This window comes from Pundamilia nyererei, unplaced genomic scaffold, assembly GCF_000239375.1.
Source record: "Pundamilia nyererei isolate P.nyererei 1_Seehausen unplaced genomic scaffold, PunNye1.0 scaffold00027, whole genome shotgun sequence".
NCBI lineage: Eukaryota > Metazoa > Chordata > Actinopteri > Cichliformes > Cichlidae > Pundamilia > Pundamilia nyererei.
The window spans coordinates 2,569,955-2,583,376 of record NW_005187428.1 but is presented as its reverse complement, the minus strand read 5'-3'; the positions used below and the strand labels follow the sequence as shown (position 1 = coordinate 2,583,376).

At 39.6% G+C, this 13,422-nt stretch overlaps 1 protein-coding gene and 1 long non-coding RNA gene across 2 annotated transcripts in view; both read right to left on the bottom strand.

Moving 5' to 3' along the window:
- LOC102214766 (uncharacterized) overlaps positions 1-3,737 on the bottom strand; it is a 9,315-nt gene extending 5,578 nt beyond the window's left edge. The window contains exons 1-3 of the long non-coding RNA XR_311602.1: positions 3,706-3,737; positions 2,038-2,109; positions 497-528 (exon numbers count right to left, since the gene is read on the bottom strand). This is a non-coding gene — a long non-coding RNA (uncharacterized LOC102214766). The remainder of the gene's footprint in view (positions 1-496; positions 529-2,037; positions 2,110-3,705) is intronic.
- Positions 1-13,422, bottom strand: part of cald1b (caldesmon 1b) — a 21,175-nt gene extending 7,753 nt beyond the window's left edge. The window contains exons 1-16 of the mRNA XM_005728250.1: positions 13,168-13,422; positions 12,841-12,944; positions 9,748-9,873; positions 8,888-9,218; positions 8,724-8,765; positions 8,469-8,635; positions 7,850-7,871; positions 7,430-7,465; positions 7,274-7,341; positions 6,893-7,139; positions 6,637-6,762; positions 5,623-5,666; positions 5,445-5,523; positions 3,941-4,072; positions 3,706-3,867; positions 2,038-2,109 (exon numbers count right to left, since the gene is read on the bottom strand). Coding sequence (XP_005728307.1) covers positions 2,038-2,109; positions 3,706-3,867; positions 3,941-4,072; positions 5,445-5,523; positions 5,623-5,666; positions 6,637-6,762; positions 6,893-7,139; positions 7,274-7,341; positions 7,430-7,465; positions 7,850-7,871; positions 8,469-8,635; positions 8,724-8,765; positions 8,888-9,218; positions 9,748-9,873; positions 12,841-12,914 — 1,728 coding nt within the window. The 5' untranslated portion in view covers positions 12,915-12,944; positions 13,168-13,422. The remainder of the gene's footprint in view (positions 1-2,037; positions 2,110-3,705; positions 3,868-3,940; positions 4,073-5,444; positions 5,524-5,622; positions 5,667-6,636; positions 6,763-6,892; positions 7,140-7,273; positions 7,342-7,429; positions 7,466-7,849; positions 7,872-8,468; positions 8,636-8,723; positions 8,766-8,887; positions 9,219-9,747; positions 9,874-12,840; positions 12,945-13,167) is intronic.

Sequence of the window (13,422 nt, the reverse complement as noted above, 5' to 3'; positions counted from 1 at the left end):
TTTTTATGATTTTATTCTCTTTTTTATGATTTTATTCTCTTTTTATGATTTTATTCTCTTTTTTATGATTTTATTCTCTTCTAAAACACTATTCTGTTTTTTTTTAATATTTATTGCCTTGTCCATGTTATTGGACAGTACTTTGGTCAACACCTGTTGTTTTAAAACTGCTATATAAATAAGTTTGAACTTTGAACTATTGTTTTTTAAATGATCGGTTGTTTGCCCTAATTTCCCATCTCTGTAAGCTAGCTAGGTGTCACTTCATATTAACTCTACCATAAGAGAGTCTATCTGTTTAGTATTTGTTAAACTTTTTCTCTGACATTAAACAAGGAACAACTATTAAACTCTTTTAGTGGTATATTATAGTTATGCACAAGTGTTACTGTATGTTAGACTATTTATTTTTACTTGTGCAATGATAAATGTTCAGTATTGAGTAAGGGTACTTAGTTACATTTGACCACTGCATACAGTCACTTCAGAAGCTTACCATTAACGAGAAAACTTGCCTCCCACAGCCACCTGTGGAAGCAGAAGGAATAAAGGAAACAAAATAAATGAGGGAAGACAAATCATCTACTGGTATTCAGGCAAATTATCATTTAAGTATTCACAGTGCTTTCTTTTTTCCATATTTTGTTCCAGATGGATCAAATTCATTTTTCACCTCAAAGTTCTTCATACAGTGCTCCATAATGAAGGTGAAGGTGAAAAAAAAAATGCTTGATACATTCTCTGTATTAAAAATAAAAAAATAACATGTACATAAGGATTTACAGCCTTTGCTCAACACTTTATTGAAGCACCTTTGGCAGCAGTTACAGCTTCAAGTCTTTTTCAATATGATCTTAGAGGTTTGGGTCATAGTCCTGGTGGAAAATGAACCTTCGCCCCGGTCCAGAGTGCTTTTGTGCAGCTTATCATCAAGTACATCTCTGTAAATTGTTGCATTCATCTTTTCTCTGACCCTGACTAGTCTCCCAGTTCCTGCTGCTGAAAAACATCCAAAAGGATGATGCTGCCACCACCATGCTTCACTATAGGAATGGCACTGGCCCGGCCATGAGCACTGTCTGGTTTCCTCCAGACATTACTCTTGGCATTCAGGCCAAAGAGTTCGATCTTTGTTTCATCAGAACAGAGAATTTTGTTTGTTGTGGTCTGAAAGTCCTTCAGGTAAGCATTTGGCAAACTCCAGGTGGGCTGTCATATTCCTTTTGCTGAGGATTGGCTTCCATCTTGCCACTCATACAGGCCTGATTGCTGGAGTGCTGTAGAAATAGTTGTCCTTCTGGAAGGTTCTCCTGTCTTTATCAAAGTCACCATCGAGTTCTTGGTCAAGTCGCTGACTCGGGCCATTCTACCCTAATTTCTCAGATTGGCCGGGCAGCCAACTCTACCAAGAGTCCAAAGTTCTTCATTTACAGGTGATGGAGGCCACACAGAGCACAGTGGCCTCCATCACAGTGGCCAGAGAAATTTCTGCACTTTTCCCCAGATCTGTGCTCAATGCCTTAGACTTCATGGATTGGTTTGTGCACTGTCTAGTATGGGACCTTATATAGACAAGTGTGTGCCTTTCCAAATCATGTCCAATCAACTGAATCTACCACAGGTGAACTCCAGTTAAGTTGTAGAAAGATGTGACAGATGCTCAGGATGCATCTGAGCTCAGTTTTGAGTATTTTTATTTATTTATTATATTTTGTAATACATTTGCAAGAATTTCAAGCAATCTTTTTTCACTTCGTCATTATGGTGTATCGTGTGTAGAACTTTGAGGTGAAACACAAATAAGGCTATAACATGACAAAATGTGGAACGAGTGAATTACTGGAGCAGCCGTGTATCTTATGTTTTTACTTAAGATTCCAAATAAGTAACATCAGCTTGGAGTCACATTTTCACAAATGACCACTTTCACTCATGTATTAGGTAGACTACATCAAGAATAACAACTATTACCTCATCATTGTAAATCCTTTAAAACACTAACATTGCCCCTTCAAAGAACAGTGTCTGTGTCTTTACCTTTCCAGGCGTAGAGCCCTTCTTTGCTTCCCACATGCCACGCTTGTTGCCCACATCAGCTGGTTTCACATCCTGTCACAAACAAAATGCACAAAAAGATTGTTAGCCCTGGGAAGTGCCAGAAGAAATATTTAGACCAGCTACTTAAGCAAAAAGTATAGAAAAGAAGAAGCTTTTATCCAAAGAAATTTCTCAGCGGAAAGCACAGAGGTACTATGAGGAAATTGTCTCAAATGTTCTCCTCAACCTACTTTAAATTAAATCAGATAACTGAAAGTGTGACCATTTTTATGGTGAGGAATGAGAAAAAGTAGCAATAACTTGGACTGTCTGTAAAACATTGGAGAGCTTTCCTTATCGGTCCTCTAACAGATTTGAAGGGCTTTATAGAACTGCTTTCATCCTGAGAAGACAGTGATTCCTTAGTAAAGGGTTTAAGTGACATGTTTAAGCAAAGGAGAACTAAAAACTAACATCACATGAAGTATGAAGTCATCAATGTCCAGGGAGTAAATATACCAAATGATTTCCCTTCAATGGATCCAAATACAGTTCCCAAACATATTTATTAGGCTTCTGGTTATTACTGGTGATATTGGTGAAGTATATGCAAAACCTTTACCAGTTTGACGAGCAGACAAAAAGCAGCAGGAAAAGCTTGAGTGAGGATAGCTGAAGGAAAGAGCAGAATTAAAGAGGACAGAAAGGCTGAAAAATACCACTAGCACAGTAAAGACACAGTAAAGATTTAATGCTAATATCCACACATGCACCAGACTGCAGTACAGCTTCAACCCATCAGGGGGAAGTGTTACTGCAAGAGTAACAGCAAGGTTACAGCACTTCTCTGGCCAAGATATTTGATACCAAAGTTATCTTGCTCATAAATTTTGCTTAAGAACAATGTCACACGTCATCTACCAACCTTACTCCCCATGAATGTGTCTCCAGACAGTTTTTACTAGCAGCTGGTGTCTGACTTTAAGAAGAGGACACAGTGCTCACTGACTACCCTAGTACACATTTATTTATGCTATATGACCATAAAGAGAACAAATTAAATCATTAAGTTTCCATCTACTTGTTGTGACATGTCATAATATGTGATAGCTATGAATAGATATGACCCTTTCCTCCTTTTCCAAAGGACACTCAAAGTATGGACTCATCAGTAGGACTAAATCATGCATTTCAGGGAGAGTTAAATGCAAACTGAGATTTCTGTTTGAAAATACTGCAGTTTTCTGGAATATAGGATTTAAATACAAAATAAATGATGTTAAAAGGAAAGGTGTTTCACGGCTCTTCTGTTGTCTGCAATAGATGAATACTTTTTTTTGCTTCTGTACAAAGATTTCTCATGGGTTCCTGGTCAAATAAATTAATTGAAGCTTTTCCCATTATGTGTACAAGAACTCAGAGAAAGCCATGACAGCATATGCTGTTCAGTAAACTCTCCATGTGGTGCTGCTAGACTTAAGACAGCAGCACCGTCCAGCCCTGGAGTGCAGACCCAAAGGCTGCAGCCAACAAAGGACAGGCATGTTGATGTGCAAATGAGCACATCAGCATGTGCAGAATATCAAGGGATTACTCTGCTGAAGACTGGCGTCTGATTTACAATAGTGTGTGGATGTGTGATCACGGCAAGGATTTATCAGGTCTTACTGTGGGCTTTGCTGCTGCTGCTGGCTTTGCAGCTGCTGATGGCGCTGGTGCCGGTGCTGCTGCTGCAGGTGCTGGCGCTACTGTCTTCTCGCCTTCTGCTGGCTTTCCCGTCCAACTGTTGACACGTCCGGTCACACTTCCTTTGATACCAGCCACGTCCTGCTGAAGAAACACTTTAAATATGCAATCACACACTAAACCACACTAAGCCTCTTTCTGTCTCATTCTCCGTTACCTTGTTTGCAGGTGAGGGACTTTCAGAGGTGCTGCCCACGTTGCCTTTCTCCCACATACTTTTGATGCTGCGTGTTCCCCCCGTAGGAATATCTGCCACTGGAGACTTGGGAGATTTTACATCTTTGTTTCCCTGTAAAAAGATAATAATAATAATAATGGACTGCATTTATATAGCGCTTTTCTAGGCACCCAAAGATGTATTTAGTTACATTTACATGGGCAAACACAGGAGCAAGCTTAGGGACACAAATAACAACATAGATTTAAATTTACCCAAGAACATTAATGTACTTAAGCACAATTTTAACATAACTGTGCTTCATTTCAATTTATCAATTTTATTCTACTATTTACTGAGATAAAAAGCCTCATAATGATGATCGGCACTTTTCAGAGCTTTGACAATAGGTCTATGTTGCAATACAAATATAACTAACTGTAACTTTTAATCATTTAGTACCAAGTGAAGAAAATACAGCTTTTAAAAAAAAAAAAGTAATCTACACATATTTAATTTGAAATATACACCCTTCATATGTGTATATTTCAAATTCGCAGGCTAACATTGAACATTTTATCTGCTGCATTTACTTAGATAAGATTTTAAATCTTATCTAAATTTAAATCTTGATGGCTCCTCAGTCTTAACAAATATTTACTGTCCAGCTTTTTTTCCCATTACCATTTTAGTCAGACTCACATTAGTTAAAAATAATTATTCTTTCCATCTACAACCTATATTTGGAAGTATTGCTCTGTTCTGGGACCTACCCACCCATCTATGTGCATACATGGAAGTGTGGGTAAGAAAGGCCTGGGACAGGGAGACCACCAGCAAAGATCTCCCAAAGGGTATGGAGCAAAGGAGGAAACAATTACAACAGACAAACGCTAATCAAGTCAGACACCAGGATGAGCTGGGCTGAAGGTGGGTTGTAAAGCACAAGTAAGCAGGATAAGCAGCTTAAATAGTGGCTGCAATGAGATTTGCCAATAGAACTATTTCCAGGTAATCATTTTGATTTGAAATAGTAAATAAACAGGCATCGCTAATTAAATATGTGTAGATTCTATTGTATTAGGTGGAGAATCTTAATTGGTGTGATTGATAATACCTGTGTTTACCTTCTATTTCATATTATGAAATAGGTCTACTGGATGTGCTGAATGTGAGTCATTATGAACCGTGGGTTGAGCTTGACTTTGTCATCTGACTGAACTAACACTACACTTCACCTCTCAGCCTGGTTTGATTTTAATAGAGATGAGTCGATGACACTTAACCATACATATGATGTGAGACTTGCTCCATTTAAACCATTTACATCAGAAAAATGTGTTTCTCGTGTAGCTGATGCATCATACTCTGACTTCAAATGGACCATCTTAAAGTTGTTGCATTGGTTGCAACTTAAAGAATATATGTTCAAATAAAACATGACTATTACTGCTACCTTTATTAAGGATGGTGATTAATATTTAACATAGAGATCAGCTCTCACCTGGATGGCAGAAGTGTATTGTTCCATTCTGTTGCCAATCTTGGAGACAATAGGAGTGTGTGACACTCTGGCTGTGGTGCTGCACAGATGAACCAGGCACTGGGCATTAGTAAAAGCCACCAACCACTTATTTATCGTTTTCTCTTGCACTGGAAAAAAAATCTTTTTTGTGGCTTACCTTTTCTGGGCTGATTTGCTGAGGAATTCTGCCTTCTCCCCAATCTGCACAAAACAATGTGGATTTTTACACCAAGTAGCGTTTCAAAGCCACAAATCACATTCTGCAACTCAATTCAATTCTATTTATATAGCGCCAAATCAGAAGAACAGTCAGGAAGGGGCAGCAATCTGCCATGACCGGTCAGTGCTGTGAGGTGGGGGGACACGACAAAAGACACACTCTACAAAAAAAGCTATGGTAGCGTTGCACCACAAGGTGTCATTATTTTTTTTAATCAATAGCATACAGCTTATATCAGTGGAGTTAAAACCAGAACTTGATAAGGGAATGCCAAATGAACAAAAACAGTAGTCAGGAAAAAATGTTTGACCATAAAGGGAGAACAACAATATCTGTGCTCCACTTCGCACAAAGCATGGAAACAGGGGGAAACAGGTTGGCTGGCTCTGTCATCAAGTAACAAAATGAACCAGGCAGCACTCCAAATCATCTCACAGTATGTGAGAAAACCTAGATTTGAAAATGAAACAGTGTGTTATTTGCTTAGTACATGTCGTTGAGTCTCTGGTTGCCTTCCAACCTCATGGTGACAAAAAAAAAAAAAATCAAGGAATTTCTTTCAATTACATAAAAGTTTATAAAAACCAGATACATTATTTATACAAGACAGCTATATTTTACAGCCTGTACTATTACAGTGTCACTATTTTCAAGAGTTTACTCACACAAGTTATAATAAAAGCATTTTTCTCTATTCAGCTGGGTTTTCAGATATCTGGCTATGACTTCAAAGTTTGTTATTATTATAGTGCTCAAAGTATAATAAAGCATTTATTTAAATTACTCTAAAAAGATACACAGACACTTTTTGTTTCTACTGTGGATAAGTGGCCATATGTTTAGCTGGCTTTGCAGGATCTGGGCAAATACAACCGAGACTGTGTGTGTAAACTCAACTCAGTGAACCTTGTGTGACAACTAAGCCGTACGAACCAATTCTCGGACACTCACCTTAGAGGAGCCTTTGGGACTGATAGTAAAGGTTGGTTTTGTAGACCCCTCCTCCATCTGTTTCTTCTTCTCTGCAGCCTCCGCCCTCCTTTTCTCTATTTCCTCCTTCATCCTCTTTCTCTCCTCCTGTTACAAAAGCCCCATTTTGCCGTCACATCTCTGTAGCCACACATATGATAAATAGCACATATCCAAACCCATGCACTGTCTTAAATTGGTATATTTAACCCCTGAATGTCAAATAACACATCCTCGCCTGCTCCTTGGCTTTCTTTTCCTCTAGCGCCTGTTTCCTTTGCCTCTCCTCTTCCTCGAGGATCTTCTTCCTCTCCTCTCTCTTCCTCTTCAGCTCCTCCAGCTCTGCCTCGGCACCCTGCTGCTTCTGCTTCATCTTCTCAAACTCCTCACTTTCCGCATTGTTTCGTCTGCGCTTCAGCTCTTGCAGTTTTCGCTCAGCCTCCTGTCGCTCCAGGTCTTCTGCTTTAGTGGAGGGCGGATTGTCCCTGCTCGCAAACAGGCACAGTTTATTTAATTCACATGTTAAAACATGCAGATTAGACTTAACAGTGATCAAAATCATTGACTGTCTATAAGCAGTGGTCCCATTACATTGTGGAGGCAGTTTGCCAAGATGTACCTTGATGTCTTTTCTGTTTTCTTTAATTTACTTTCAATGACAGCTCCATTCTGTTTGGTTGGTTCAATCTTTCAAAAGAGACGGGAAAAGAAAAGTTTTTCTTCCATAAAAGAAAAATAAACACATATTGAATATTGACAGCTAGTATTGTTTTACCTTCTCCTTAAACCCAAATCTCTTCGGCTTCTCCTCCTTCACACGAAGATGTGAAAATAAGAGAGAAAGAAAAGATCAGCAAGCATCCAGTGTTACACACACACACACACACACACACACACACACACACACACACACACACACACACACACACACACACACACACAGGACAAAGGCCATCAAACAATAGTGGAGTACTGGTAGTGAATGCAAAGCAGATGTAAGCTAAAGAGCTATGACACTGCAGCATCCTTGATATCACCACCTCCAGCAAAACACTGCGACTGCACTGTGATCTGTGACCAAACCACAAAACCACATCACACAGCAAAGCAAGAACAAACCCACATAAATAAAGAGTGTTTTTTTACTTTGCAAATAGTTACATTAACACAAAAGTCCCACAAATCCCATCAATACCTCCTCTTTCTTCTTCTTCTCTTCCATCTCTCTCTTTTTGCGCTTATCCTCTTCCTCTTTTTTCTTCTTCTCTTCAGCCTCCTTTTTCCTTTTTTCCTCCTCTACTTTCTTCTTCTCTTCCACTTCCCTTTTTCGTCTCTCCTCCTCTTCTTTCTTCCTTTGTTTCTCCTCTTCCTCCTTTTTCTTCTTCTCTTCCATTTCCTTCTTTTGTTTTTCCTCTTCTGCTTTCTTTTTCTTTTCTTCCATTTCCCTTTTCAGTTTTTCCTCTTCCTCTTTCTTCTTCTTTTCCTCCAGCTCCTTTTTTTGCCTTTCCTCTTCCTCTTTTCTCAGTCTCTCTTCCACCTCGGTGTTCTGCTTCTCTTCCTCTTCTTTCTTTTGTCTCTCTTCCAGCTCTCTTTTCTGTCTTTCCTCCTCTTCTGTTTTCATTTGTTCCTCCATCTCTTGTTTTTGTTTTTCCTCTTCCTCTTGTTTAAGCCTCCCCTCAGTTTCCTTCTGTTGTTTTTCCTCTTCTTCCTTCTTTCTCCTTTCCTCCTCCTCCCTTAGTGTCTTTTCTTCCTCCTCCTTCTGGAGTTTTTCCTCCATTTCCCTTTTTTGTCTTTCTTCCTCTTCTATCCTCCGCTTTTCTTCCATTTCCTTTTGATGCTTTTCTTCTTCTTCTTGCCTCTTCTTTTCTTCTTCTTCTTCATTGTCAACACCAGGCGCAGGCTCATCTTCAGCATCTTTATTTTCTAAACCTGGCTCCTCAGTGTCCACCTCTGTTGCTGCAGCCTTCTCCTCAGTCTCTTCCTACAAAAACAAATTAAATTTACTTCCCGTCAGTTTTATGGAGTTGGATTAATGAGTCTAAAAGAGGTAAAAAGACATAAAACTCTACCTCATTTTCTGTTGTTTGTGTTCTTGATTCTTCAACAGATTCCTGACAATCACAACAAAAATAAATCAATTAATCAATAAAAAAAATCACAATATAAAAACTTTTTCCCCCAGTAAATACATTATAATTTATAAAACAAACAAAAAGGCTGAAACACATCTTACCTTCTCGTCCTCCTTTGTGTCTTCTTCTTCTTTCCTCCAAGAGTTAGTATCAGTTCTTGTCACCTCCTCCTGGGCAGATTCCTCCTCCTTCTTCTCCTCCTCCTCCTCCTCTGTATTTTGTTGCCTGCTGATGCTGATGAAAGTCTGCTCTTCCAATGTGACGTCTGTGCCATTGGTGGTGCCAATTGTGGGATCGAGCTCCTTCTGTCTCTCCATGGCCTCCTTCATCCTCTTTTGCCTGCGTTCCTCCCTTCTGGCGAGGCGCTCCAGCAAAGCTTGGTCATCATCTGCCCCTTCGTTTACGGCCGTGGAGGACTCCGTCTCTGTCACGCTGAAAAATTAAAGAACAAAAACAAAACACCAAAGATTAAATTCAATCAAAGTCGAACCTCAAAATCTTGGCTGCTATCAAATGTTTTGGTCTGATCAAGTGTGATGAACCCACAAGTCTTTCTGAGTGGAATTTTCTCCTGTGGCTAACCAGCGAAAACATCAATCCAAGAACCTCACAACCGCTGGAGCTTTCCAAATATTAAGGCTGGAGGGCTTTATCAATACCAAACACTTAGATAGGCTGTAGAGCTGCTGCGTTTTTCTTTTTCTCTCTCTCAGTGACGCTTACGCAGGAACAAAAAAGCATTTGAATAAAATTAAATGAAAAAACACTTTTTTGTTTTTTGTGACACAGTTAATTTGTGCAATAGGCCAAGGTAATAAAATGTGCTGCTTTTATACACAACAATTCAACTTGTGTGTAAATTTATTTTTCATACGTCAAAAAAAAGTTTTTTTCATTAAGAAAACCCCTAATGGGAAGTTACTTATTTAACCTCATTCTAGATGATGGCTACACATCTTACCTGTTAGTGTCGATCACCTCAGTCGTACCAGATTCCTCTGAGTCTTTCATCTTCTTTCTCTCCTCCCTTGCGCGTCTCCTTCGCTCCCGAGCCTCTTCCTCATCATCATCATTGGTGTTACCTGTCCTGAAAGAGCACATGTGCAGAATTACAGTCTTTTGTTTAAAATGCATTTTAGTTTTTTGGGTTAAACCATGAAAACACATCAATCCATGTGAAAGCTACTTTGGCTTAATGGCAGCTTTTGTGCTAAAATATCACTGTCTAGTGTTAATGGCTAAAACACCCAATGAATCCAAGGTCCACTACTGATGATCTATCTTTAAAAATCATACTCTAGATCAGATTTCTAATCCCTAAACCTAACCAAGGAAGTTAAAAGAAGCAGAAAATAAAATTGGTATAATTTGTGATAAAAGGCCCGAAACACCCTGTGAAGTTAAGCCACAACTGATGATGTGTCCCGCTGGTAAAGCTTTCAGGCTGCCATGCTTCATAGTAGCCATCCCTCAAGACTTTCTTCATTTGAAGCAATGCATTATCAGAGATTGTAACATCTAGTCTGTAAATGCCTTGGTTTGGAGTTTGTGATATAGTTTCGGCTCATGTTTTGTTTTTTGTTTTTTGCCTATCACTTTGCTTGTGTATGCCTACTAGTTTAACTTCCTGTCTCTGTCTTTTTACTACACGTTTGCCTACGTGAGAATGCTGGATGGTTCCCAATGGTACTTTCCTCTTCTAGTATTTGTACTAGTATTAAAAGCTGACTGCAAATTCACTTTGACGCTGTATAGATGAACAGATGAAAACAAATTATGGACCTAACTGTAAATGCTTTGAGCTCCATGTACCTCGTGGTTGTGCCTACTTTACTTGTGACACACTATGACATGTTATGTAAGGCTTTAGTGTAGAGTGGAGTTTCCCATACACATTTTATTTTATGTTTTTAAGAAACCTAAAGTGACAAAACAAGTGTTTTTCCTGATAAAAATTTAAAAAACTTCACATAAATCAAAAACACAATTTCCTCCAAAAGAAATATGTGATATGTGACATTTTTATGTTGACCACATGAGAAGCTAAAGCCATACCATCTAAAGCTGATTTTAAAAGACACGATGGAGATTTGAAATACCACAACTGAGAGGAAAATAGTCTATAAGAAATAATTATAAACACACGTGCTACACATGCAAATGTCACATCCAAGAAGATGTGTGTACTTCAAAAGACTGGCTCACTTGGGACTTAATACTACAACATGTAATATATGAAAAAGGGAGAAAAAGCAACAGAATAGGGATGCAGAACAATGCTGTTCCTCTCCATCAACCCCATATCTCCTGTCAGTGACTTTCATCCAGCTTTGAATGCTTCCACAGTTAATCTTTCAGCATGCCTGGGAGTATCTTTTTAAGTATTACCAGGCTTTATGAGACAGAGAGGGAGCTTGAAATGGTCCATTGATAGCACACGGGTATTATTTCCCTCTGCTCTTCCTGAATCTGCGAGGCAATCTTTTACAGATGTTGCGAGAGGTGGAAGGCAACCGCAAGAATCCTTTCTGTCTTTAAAACAGCAACAAAGACCCAAATGAGGCGGAAAGCCAATAAATCCACAGGCAAAGATTTCTCCAAGTGGCACGGATCACCTAGAGAAATCAGTGAGGAAGCAATCCAATTAGAGAGAACCCCAGCCAAAGCTTGAAGCTTCCTGACTGAGTGCTGTCAAAATGTCACAGTTACATTTCCAGACAACCAGCCCGAGGGACACGAAGCATAATAAATGAGGGGAAATATGATGGGAGCTACTTGGCTAACAGAGGTGCTGAGTGAAATGAAGGAAAGAGGCTAAAAAGCTCAGCTCAAGCAGTGTAAGTCTGAAGCCCTCGGAGCAGGCTATTATGCACTGGAATAAAAATGACAGTCAAAACATTCCAGTGTCGGCAGCGTTTGGAGAGGAACTGGAAGGCATAAAAGGAAGGGCAGGCTGGTTTGGCATGGCTGGCTGTGAGAAAATTGCAAGGAATGCTCTTCGTTGCTTGGGCACTGATGGCACATCTGATATGACAGCACCCGACTGGAAAAAGCACAACATGCTGGGCTATGTTTGGACATCTTGATTATATGATCACATAAAGGATTAAAGTGATCATAATCTTTTCAAATCCATTCAGAGAGTAAAATGCAGTGACCGCAGTGTTTGATCATCAGTTTAATTAGCTCTGCGATTAAACACTTCTGACATCTTTAAGTGTCAGCATCTCTCACTTTGTTTCTACTCCACCTGAGGTCACAGCAAGTACAAACCTTCTACTTTACACCACTGGGGTGGATATCAGCACCATCTTTTAAACATTATTGTTTAATTTACTGAGCACATGAAAGAGACTGAATGAAACAACAGAGAATGAAAGGTAAACCCAAACAGCAGCACAGATGACGGTCCCCTTAATGAGCCCAGGATAGTGTGGAGATCATTGGGCCATTATCGGCTCTTCCTTCTGCTCCGTGTGGAGACAAAAAACTCCATCATGCATCCTTCCATACATCAAACAACATATAGTATGCATATATAGAAAGGCCTGCTCACTGAGCATGTGTCCATGAGACGAACCAATCATCGGAGGGCACAGAAGAACGATCAGAAGAGGAACATCTTGTTTAATGTTTTCAGAATGGGTCACTGCACCCAAGGGTTTAAAAGTGTCACCACAGATGTGACTGGGAAACAGCTGCTGTTTAAAAACTAAAAAAAAAAAGTGTGTGTGTGTGTGTGTGTGTGTGTGTGTGTGTGTGTGTGTGTGTGTGTGTGTGTGTGTGTGTGTTTCGGAGTGGGTGAGTAGGCCCTGCTAATCAAATATAAAATCTATCCGGTTTGTTTTGTGAGCCGACACAAATACTTTGCATGCTAACAATGCTAATGAGGCTTTAATTTAAGATGATGTGGTGTAAGATGTTCTGATATTCACAGTGCATTCACCCTTTTTTTGTGAGTTTCACTTGTAATTTTAAGTCTGCATGCTCAGGACTGTGTCTTTTGTGTGTGTGTGCATGTGTTGTTTTGCGCAGGTTTTACAGGATTACTCACTTTTCAGCTTCAAGGCGCATCTGCTCTCTCCTTTGCCTCCTCAGCTCCATGCGGCGGTCAAAGTCGTCATCCATGGTGGCCAAAAGGTTCTCCTTGCTTTCTCACTAAAAGACACAAATATAATGTCAGCATGAGTATCCTAAGTTAAATGAAATGGACATTTACTTTTTAATGCACATGTAAAAAAAAAAAGTTTAAACTCAATTAACAGCAGCTTGTAGGGTCCAGATTAACAGACACACATTGCAATATGACAAAGGGCCCACCCAAACTTTTTTTAACATATGAAAAAATCAATAAAAACTTCTGTCTGCTGGTTTACAATACCTTAGCAATAGCGAAAGTTTAGTCCACGGACAACAGAGACTCCTCTCCTGTCATATATCAGCTCCCACAGTCTGGTTTATATCTCAGTCCTTCTGCAGCGCAAAAAGAATTCCTGCTTGTCTTTGCAGTGACTACAACTACCAGAAAAGGCAAAGCCTGCCTCTCTGCTCTCCTCTTTTTCTTTCTCAGCCTCCCTCCTCCTCAGGCAGACTCCTGCTCGCTCCCTCTGACTTTCACTTTTCCCTCCCTGATCTC